The 10,677-nt window shown below is 35.9% G+C and overlaps 1 protein-coding gene across 3 annotated transcripts in view; it reads right to left on the bottom strand.

The window, feature by feature from the left end:
* Nucleotides 1-1,180: 1,180 nt before the first annotated feature.
* The window catches only part of PPM1B (protein phosphatase, Mg2+/Mn2+ dependent 1B), a 61,311-nt gene continuing 51,814 nt past the window's right edge, over nucleotides 1,181-10,677 (bottom strand). For 2 of the 3 annotated variants that reach the window (XM_015621914.2, XM_015621913.3), the window contains exon 7: nucleotides 1,181-3,088. In XM_015621914.2, the coding sequence (XP_015477400.1) occupies nucleotides 3,059-3,088 (30 nt within the window). In that variant the 3' untranslated portion in view covers nucleotides 1,181-3,058. Of the gene's footprint in view, nucleotides 3,089-3,866; nucleotides 4,932-10,677 lie in introns of those variants that run through there. The other variant, XM_015621912.3, reaches the window with a different exon arrangement.

The raw sequence follows: 10,677 nt of genomic DNA, 5'->3' as shown, positions 1-10,677 counted from the left end.
AAGAGGTACTTCCCACTCTCAGTTTTCTACATAAGTATCTTTGTGTTAGTTACCAGGTGGGTACCAAATTAAGACAATGTAATTTTAAAACATTGACAAGTTATGTCAAATACATGAACAAATTTCATCATTCATTCAGATTTCTCACATTAAAAATACAAAGTCAACAAGCAAAAGTTTCTCCCAGGCTGCTGAAATCTGCACAGTATTTCAATTAAACTGAAAAAATAACTAGAATTCACAACCAAGTGGATGCATGAACGGCAAGTAGTGATAATTTAGGGGAAAAAAAGCTGTCTTGATTTACATTTTGATGTAGCTGTGCAAGCTATTATCCTTCTCTTTGAAAAACCTGTGTGTATGCTTCACTTCAACAAGGAAGCATAAATCCTTGTACTTGAGGGAGATTAGCCACTTAACGTAAAAAATCTACAACAAGACGTATTCATGGGACTGGAGCCCATGGAGTACCAGAAGTCTCACCAGTGGAACAAGGCATTAAAACTGTAGCCCATGAAGAAAGCATGCTAGGGTTATGCTGTACAATCAAATCCAATAAGGAAGTTCAAAGAAGTTACAGATTTGTAGACCCAAAAATCTTCAGGCTGTTTGTAAAGATGTTTATTCTGTAGTTACTCTAACTGTTCATGCAGGTTAACACCCTGCAGTATCAAATCATGGAGGATTCCGTTCTTTTCCACTCAGCTAAAAAACTACATTAGTAAGGTGGAAAAAAAGATCTGTAAAAGTAAAAAAAAAAAAAAAATCTGTAAAACTTCTAACATGAAACATCACAGAAATTTCTATTCAAAACTGTGCAACAGTGAAATGTCATAGGTTTAAGCTCAGATCTTTAAGAAACTTCAAGAAATAAGCTGACCAAAAAGTTTAACCTGAATTTTTAGTCTTCGAATGAATGCTCTCCCATAGCCAGACTAAGATTCCAGATGAACTCATTGATTTGTCCTAGAAGCACCTAATGTTGTTTGTCCTTTCCTTACTCCCACAGAGAAGCCCACTTTGAGACTTGTGCTTCTCCGAGAAGAAGGGGCACATCTGCTACAGAACAAACAGAAATCCATCTACTAAGAGACCTTATAAATCTCACTGACTTATCTTTTTATATGGAACACTTGCATCTTCTTAGTAAGTCCTTCCCAAGAAAATAGAAAGCATGTCACACTGTTTTAGCAATCCTTTATTGAAGATAACAAGTTGGTTATGTTCACTGTATTGTATGAAACATCACAATATCATACTGGGAAGGTACTATCAGTACAGGGTTGGACCAGAGCGGACAGTCTGAACAATAAACCATTTTGCATTCTTCATTCCCTAACTTTTTAACAACCCCAAAAAAACCAGTAAAGGGACAAATACCTGTTAACATCATCATTTAAAACACTTTAACTTACAAGGCTAAAATCTAATGAATAAATAAAATATACTGTGGCAATAATCCTCTCTAGACNAAATCAGATACACAGTGAATCAAAATGACTGGAAAAGCTGGCCTTCGGCATCAGTATGAAAGAGCGTGTGGTTTTTACAGACTCACCATGGGGATAAAGTTACAGAAAAATACCATGAATTTAATTTCACACAAAACCAGTTGATGACTGTCATTAGCTTAAAACTACACACAAGGGCAGTTACATCCTCGCTGAAACACAGTTTAAACAAATAGGAAAATGTTTACAAGGCATCCACAGCATGTAAATCATGTACAGATGGATACATTCATTGTTTCCCCTCCCCAATAGCTTTTATTTTAGATAAATACTTTACTCTTCCCCATTTTCAGCATTTACTGGACTCATTACATGCACAACTCAAAGAAGTCAGAAAAAAAGTCAAGGTTATTGCAAAAATAGAATTAAACTAAGAATCTTCAAGTACCTTACATGACAGCCACTCTGTACCATGCCCATTGCTTATAAAATGAAAGGTCATTGAACCCATGAAAATATCTCTAATATTTTCTTAATTTAAAATAGATAATTTTAAGTGTATTTATAGTAATCTCAAAGTGATAATTTGAACTTTGTAAATAATGCAAACAATTAAAAATTATACCCATATTACACAAGACTTCTGTCTGTATCTTAAGCTGAAAAAAATCAAAAAACTATAGAAAACCACATATAGAACAAAAAAATAATCACAATTTACATTATAATAAAGGCAAATTTTCAGCATTTTTAAAAAAATCTGCAGCTGTGAGAGATGTCAAAGCAAGTCACTACTAACTATAAATTCACCAGTTTGGTTTTTTTAAAAAAGATTTTCTCTAGCAAGAGTTGAAGGGTGTGTTGTACACATGCGTAAAATTCTTACTGGTTTTAGATGCCTAGAATCTTCATATATTATTGCCAAATACACTTATCTTCAAGCAAGCAGTAGGCAACGTATCACAATTTGGACACTGCAGGGAAACCTAACGGTCTGGTAATACAGGTAAAACTGGAAAATTAAAAAAAAAACCCAACAAAACAACAACAACAACAACAAAAAAAAAAACCCACAAAAAAAAACCAACAAAAAAAAACAACCAGGAAACCAAAAAACACATCTGATAGCATATTGCCCAATTGAAATTACTTCCAAGCCACAGAGCTGCAAAGCCTTCCAACTTGGTAAAGTGAAATAAGAAACATCTCAAACAATTACTTGTACTTTCTCTCATGCTTGTATGTTGCATGTTTCATTTAGCCACAGTGTATCTTCAGAATACACCTACAATCCCGTGCACCTCAGGTACATACACCGATCTGCTGAGAGCATATTCCTTCCTTCTTTTCTTTTTTAGGGCCAAAGTTCATTACAGATGTAATCAGTATGCCTGAGGCTGGTAAAAATACTGTAGTACAGGCAATGCTAAGAGTGGCAATATCAGAAAACACAAAAATGAACAAATGATGGAAAATTCTAATATCTTTCTGCCCATTTCACAAAATGTTGGAAATCCACCAGAAATTTTCCCTTGTATTGAAGAAATCAGATTTAAAAGTTTTTTTCCCCCTTTCAGAATCAAAAGCATTTTAGCAGATTTGTAAGGCTACCACGGATCTTCTAGATCTCCAGAACCCTACAGGAAAAGAAGAGGAGAAACATTACTACTCACCAATATACATGAAAACATTTTGTTGCACTTTGGATTTCAGTGGCATAATTATGAGGAATACTAGCGTAAGACAGAAAACACTTTCCCTGTTTTCCATACCTGCCCACTTCCACACACAAATGTTTCCTGTTTGTCAACATCATGATGGAATTTACTTCTATAAAACACGAATCCAGTAAAGCTCTTATGGCAGAATGATTTAAAACCATGATTTACCTAAAATTGTACTGTATCACAACTACCAACACATACTACATCTGTGGACTACGAAACAATAAAAAAGCTCTACAAAATACTACGGAACTCAGCTTCTCAGGTATTCCCGGTCCAAAAGAAATTTTCACAGGGTCCTTTTCATTAAGGCAGTGATATCTGTACCTATTTTGAACAATTATATTTTGTGCAAATGTTATGTTATGAACTGACAACTGACGTAAACTTTCCAGTCTTATTAATAGATGAGCTACCACTACTGCAAAGTCCCAGTATTATCACCAACCTACCCAAATGGACACATATGTATGTGCTGTACCCCAAGAGACAAGGAAAAGATTTGGCAGAAGGCAAACTTTAGAAGAATGGTTTATTCATTTATACGGCTGATGTTTAGCTTGAACCTGAGAAATGTTGCCCAAATACAGGATTACGATGAATGCTACAAAGCCAAAATCACCAAAGCTTTGTAGAAACTAATGAACACCATGAGTTCACATCAGGAAGTTATGAGAAGTTTCAAGTCATGTCAGAATAATGCTTCAAAAGAAAGTTTATTACTCACTTAAAAGAGTCAATATGCATACAGATATTATTCCACAGCATGTTCTTTATTTTCATTTGATAACAAATTATTGTAACTTGACACTAGGTACTAAATTTAAAGTACATTTTCATTTCTGGATATATGCTATGCTACAACCTGAGAAGTAATAATACCATTTTCTAGAAAATCAGTAGTTATGATGAACACTGGATACAATCTAAACTGAAAAATAAAAATCAAACATTTCATAAGTTACAACCTAAAATGTAACAGCTTTTGTAATTCAGCTGTTATAGAAACTACACACAAACCAAACAGACGCATGCAGTACATGACGCTGGGGGAAAAAAATGAAACTGAAGAATTTGTATAATTCAATTAAATTGCACAAAAGATACAACTAAGATGTAAATTACTTTACAATGAGCAAACATATACCATCAAAACTAGTATTTAATAATGTTCTCAAAAGAAAAAGTTTTAAAATGCCTTTTAGCATACTCATGTGAGATTCCTGTTGATGGTGACACAGGATTTGAAAAAAGAAAATTAAAATCTCAGATGGGAGGTTAAATCTTGCTTCACAACTTAGGATGCAATTACTGTAATATCCCACAGCAGTTGAACTTCTAAGGAAGTAAGTAAGTAACTAAGAGCTCTGTATGAACAATCTGTACACATAACTACAGTAAAGCCGAACAGTCTTCTAGGCTAGCAGCGCCCAAGGTTGCGATCTAAGCATTGGAAGCCGCGGCGGTGAAGCGCAGCGCTAGCTCGCTGCGAGTGTCAGGAGTGCTGCTCGCCGCTCTGGTCGCTGCCCGCGGCCGGGCGCGGGGCCGGTGCCGCTGCGGGGCCGGCGCGGGGCGGGGGCGGCTCGGCGGCCGCGGAGTCCTCGGGCGGGCCCGGGCCCGGCAGCTGCGCCAGGCGGTACCCGGCCAGCATCTCCTCCAGCAGGTGGCGGTAGTTGCCCCTATGATTAATCCGCATCTGCCTCAGCGCCTCCACCAACCTCCCCTGCGTTCCGCCTTCCTCGGCCGCGCCGGGCTCCTTCGGTTGAGATTCAACACCCCAAAAAGATCAGTAGTTAAACTAGAAGATTTTCTAACCACATTTAAAAAAAAATGCAACCCGAAAAACCAAATTTTTTTTTTTCCAAACTGAGAAAACATCTGTCTATTTGAATGTAAAATACCTTAATAGCAACATAAAACTTTGAACAATTTATGTCAAGTTCATCCTTTTAAACAACATAATTTAAGAAATTATAACTATGAAACTAACATTTTTAATAATTTCAATTCATTTTGACTCAAAGTACCTCCTCTTAATTAACACCATCCTTATTTCAAACGTCTTTGATAAACACAGATTATAGCCCCCACAAATTTGGTCATTTATCAGTGGAAAATTTTGAAAATTTAAGCTTCTTTAGCCACCAGGTCAATATATTTAATTGTGAATTTCTGCACAGTTTTGTGAAAAACTCAGAGAATAGATCTCCCTATTGACAGCAGTTTAGTTGAAGCATCACATCAAAATAAAAGCTCAGTGTTTTAGTAAACACTCTGATTTTTGCATGCATGATGCTGCCAGAAAAGAAGCAAGCAGCTACCCATGAGCACAGGGAATGCTGGTATTTGAACAACTTAAGACACACTTTTGGGCAGATTGTGTACTGCCTAGAAAAATTCGCAGGTAGAACAGTTGTTTAATGTCAAACGTAAGAATCTACAGCACGAAATCTGAGTATTGAGTGCTGGTTAAGGAATGGAAGTCTCCTCAGCAAGTGATCTGCTTGGTTACAAGCCTTCTGTTGAAAAAAATGTTGTGTTTTTTGGTGATAGAGGAGCACATCTGCTACAGTGCCTTGACACTGATACTAGGTATTTTCACTTTCACGTGCTAAAGCAGTACTGTTGCTTTAAGGGAATAGTACATTTTAAGTTATTAATATCTAGCAACTTATCAATCTAGACAAATGAAACTATCTCTGGAAGCTGGCAGATTTTGCAAGACATTGGAAGCACAATCCAGACTGCCTTTTTTTCATGCTGACCTCATTTTATTGTCACATAGTCCAAAAGCTTCCAAACTACAAGTACTGCTGTCATTCCTTTACAAGCTTAATAGCAGTATTGAGAAAATACCTTGGGATCAAAGATAAGATTTTGCATGCTCTATATAATGTTGCTGGAGTAAAAGCCCCAAGACTGACTAGCACAATCCAAGCTAAAATGGGGCCAAATTTTACCACAAAAACAAGTATTATTGCATACAATAGCATCCCTCGAAGTTTAATTTGTTCAGGAAATGAGACATACTTTCACAGCAGTTTGCTGGTCTTAGTTTGAGATGTTTTGACTCCCATATACTAGAATTTTCACATTCAAATATGAAAATATTCAAGAATACTCTCCTCAAGAGAACAGTAAGGAGAAGCAAAATAAAGGAGGTAGTTTTAATGTATGAAATGGAACTGCTTTAATACCTTACAAGCACAATGGCAGCAAAAACCCAGGGCATCAAGAAGAGGCTAGAGATGTATCCCATTTCTTGGTTTGACAAGAAAAACCCTGAGTTATGTTTATGCCTAGCTAATATTAAACATGGCAACATAGCTGAAGACTTCCAGTTTTTTAAAATTCAGAGAACATTTAAATTCCATATTTCGTCTACTGCATCAGTTTTGCTCTGAGGTTGACATTAGCACACAAACACCCTGAAATTTCCACATTTCACAATACCAAGATCTTTAAAAATTCCTTTAGCAGACTGAAGTGAATAATTTTTCTCCATGCAACACTGAAGAGTAAAAGCAATAAGCAATATAATAGCAGCCCTGACGCTCCTAAGCAATTCAAATGCTGGTAGGAGTTGAATTAGCAATGCTGTTAGCATTTGACATTCAAACTCACATCCTGCATGGTGTTGCACCCTATTTTACAGCAGGCTATTTTGTGCTCCCCTTGTGTGCCTCAGTGCTAACAGACAAGAAACCCCACAGACTGTAGGACAGAAACTGCCTTTTTTATATATTATATACTATATAGACAGAGATTTCACTCTAATGATGTGTGGCTAGAACAGGTTCCTGAAAACTACAGTTACTGTACAAGGTAGCATTTGCCTTCCTTCACATTTCAATTCAACTGAAGGGCTGCTGGCCATAAAATCAAGAATAAATTTGTGCTAGCTATATTCAACATGAGCGTTCACAATTTTTACACAAATTCTGTGCTATTAATTTATGTGTATGAAAAGGGCTGCTATGTATTAAAGACTGGGTTTACAATGTTGTGAGAATGGTGCAAGAGTTGTGTCCATTTACATTTTTTTTTGTGTAGCAGCCTTAATGGCATATGATTTGGTTCTGCCAACTGCCAGAGTGTATTAGTAAAAACGAGAGCAATACGATTGATTCCAAGTAAGATGCTCAAAGGCAGCTTTAAGCATATGCCACTGGAACTATTAACACAGCCACTGTGATTTTAACATTGCCTCTTGTCTTTAAGGATATATACATACAGTGGTCTAATCAATAGTAGTCTCCTAGTCTTTGGAACACATAAAAAAATTAAAATTGTCAGAGAAGTAGAGTCACAGAGAAAGACTAGCACTTTAACACAGGAAGTAGAACAACTCTTCAGTGGTATTGTAACATCACAGTGGTAACTACTATTTAGCTATGAATACATTCTTAAATTCCCTTTAAAGAACTGGAAGCATCAGGACCCAATACGTAATAGATTTCTGTGCTTTCACTCCTTTTTGTAAAGGCACAAGCCACCACATTTACAGCAGAAATCTGTGTTCAAACAATGGTAAAGTTGTTCATTGTGACTACAGCGCAGGGCTCTCTCCAGCCCTGGATTTATATAATATTTGTAATCTGATGAGATTCCTAGCAGAAAAAAAAGTTAGGACTGCTATACCCTCAAGACAGACTAGTGATCTGTGAATACTGCTATAGTAAAGATTCTTTTATTTCTCAGACTCTTGCTCTGCATGACATCTCCTTACCTGAGCTCCATGTTAAGGTTTCTCAGAAAACATACATGTGGAGAATAAAAATCTACTATCACTAGTTTGGATAACAAACAAACAAACAAACAAAAAAACCCAAAAAAAAAAAAAAAACCCAAAAAAAAAAAACCCCAAAAAAAAACCCCCAAAAAAATCTAAGTGCAACACTACCTGAAATGTTTACAGTGCTGAGTAAAACAAAGCTAACTTAGATAGGGATACAACCAAGGTTTTAATTTATATACTAAGAACTAATTTGCAAAGCTATTACAATCCAGTTCACAGGAACTCACGGTAACTATTTTAAAATTGCTAGATGCTAAAATGTATAGTCTTTAGAAGGAAGCCATATTCTCAATTGCAAAACTTAATCTGATTGTTTGGGTTGCTGTTTGTATGGTTTGGAGGGATTTCTTTTAGTCATTTGCATTAACATTTTAGCAACTAACTATATTATTATTTTGCCATGACAAAAATTGCTTAGCCATATATACAAGCATAAGATGGAAGATGACTGCCACAGGCAGCGTTTCCAATCAGTAATGGAAGTATTCTGCACAGCACCCACACTCAGTAGACAAGGGTGCACTGTTAACTACACACGGGGAAAGATGCTCAGGTGCAAGTGTACCTTTGTGCTCTGCAGGCTCAGCATCCATGTCTCTAGCACCTCATTTTTCAAATGAACATCTGCTCTTGCCTCATACTAATTAAAACAGAAACATCACTGGCCAGATTTCAATCTCAACTTGGCAATGTCATCATTGGGATATACTATATGTTTCTTTCCTACCTTTGCTTCCTGCTTAAATGTGAGATGTGTAGCAACATTACCAATGTGTGTAGACATGCTGAAGAGTCTGATGTTGAATAACTGAACAGCGTCCTTCCCTTTATATCTCTGGACACTACAGTATCCAATTCAGAAGGCTATAAAATCACCACACATACACCTAAAACTGAATAAGACCAGCAAGGAAGTCATGTTTTCATCGTCTCAGAGATGAGACCCACTAGATCCATCCACTTCAAGGACATTAAGATAACTTGCTGGGAAGATGCAAACAGGAATTGTATCCTTCACCACAGGTGCTGACTGCAAATGACATGCTATCACAAGATCAAACTAGAATTTAAACCACTCTATTTAAAACATATTTGAGATTTGCACCTCTGTATCAACATAAGAAAAATGTAGGAAGCAGACTGCAATATACTGTTCAAATATCTTTTTAAAGAAACCAAATTAAAAGCCAAACCAACTATTCAGGGATTTTAATGGCAAGAGATGTCAAAGCTGTTAATGGTATATCCTTTAATGAGCAAAATGCATATTTAGGTTAGCTACCTCATTTTATTAAATTAAAATGGATGATGCAAAAACATTTCTGGAAAGGAGCCAATAGACAAATGGATGCTGTACTGCATATTAGCACTTTCAGCAAACTTGCAGGGCTATTGAGAAGTAAAGCTAGACTTAGAATAGGTGCATCATAAATGCAATTATGTCATATAAGATTTCTAAAATGTAACCATTAGACGAACTTTCAGGGTTTTTTCTTAAAATACCAATTAATTTGTAAAACATGTGCTATTTTAATTTTTATTTAATTTTTAAATAAGCCCCATATGCCAGTAACTTTTCCCCAAAAAGCAAGCAAAGTTCTGGCTAAATACAGACATAGTAGCAGGCTGACAGAGGTGCAGAATTTCCTAAAGGACCAAAGAAGCTGAAAACAGGAAAATTTTGTGTATCTGGGTTTGGGGTACCGTTGCACAATTTCTTGAAAGTGAAATGAAAAAAGTATATCCTATCACTTTCAAACTAGACAAAGGAACAAATCCTAAAAATTTACGAAGTTAAAAGATTTCTTCTCCATTTGTACACTAACAGAATAGTGGCCCCTTCCACCCACACAAGCTTTCTAACTGAAGATAATAAATTAAATATAGGCAGTTAAGAGAAAAATGGGAAAGACACAGTAACAATTGTGGTGAGACTGTGCATCTCATGGTGCACAATTGACAATTTCAAGGTATTTCAAGCGCAATACCATTCACTGTAATAACTACCTGACTGAGGGCTTTGTAGCCATCTCAGAATAAAAATATTAAAAAGGATTAAATAGAATAGGAATGGTACTTCCACAAAACAGTTTACAAACTGTACAGGAAATGATGTGTACAAGCACGGATTTTTTAATCAGTTCTTTAGTTTTCCACAGTTTCTAAACAAATTTAACCACAATTGATAGAAACACCAGCTATTACTTACACTAATATTAAGAGCTACTTAATAATCAGGTTTAGAGGTACAACAAATCATACTTCAACATATTATTTAAAATTCAACTTTGTAGGAAATGGGAAGAATGTAAGCCATTTTAGAAATCGTAACTGAAGTAATCCAAAATTACTTTTCATTAGACCAGTAGAGATATGACATGAAAAGATAGTGTAAATGCTATGAAAATAGTCAATATTAGTCTTGTAATCTTTTATTTTCAGTGTACTAAGGCCTTCTTACAGAAGACAAGAGGAAGTGTGTTTGCCTCCTCCCATACTACATTTCTTGACAGTAGACATATCAGCTTGTTAAGTAACAGATTTGCTGACTACTAATTTTTTACAATTATAAACTATAGTTTAGAAAAACCCTGCACTGTTGCATCACAGGTTTGACTGAGAAAGTGGCAGTCATTTAGATGTTTAAAACGTCTTTCAGAATTGGGTGTCAGTTTTTGTCTTTTAGAGGAAGAACTTCTATATA

Source organism: Parus major, chromosome 3 (assembly GCF_001522545.3).
Source record: "Parus major isolate Abel chromosome 3, Parus_major1.1, whole genome shotgun sequence".
Lineage (NCBI taxonomy): Eukaryota > Metazoa > Chordata > Aves > Passeriformes > Paridae > Parus > Parus major.
The sequence above is the reverse complement of the archived record's forward strand: the minus strand, read 5'-3'. Positions and strand labels throughout refer to the sequence as shown.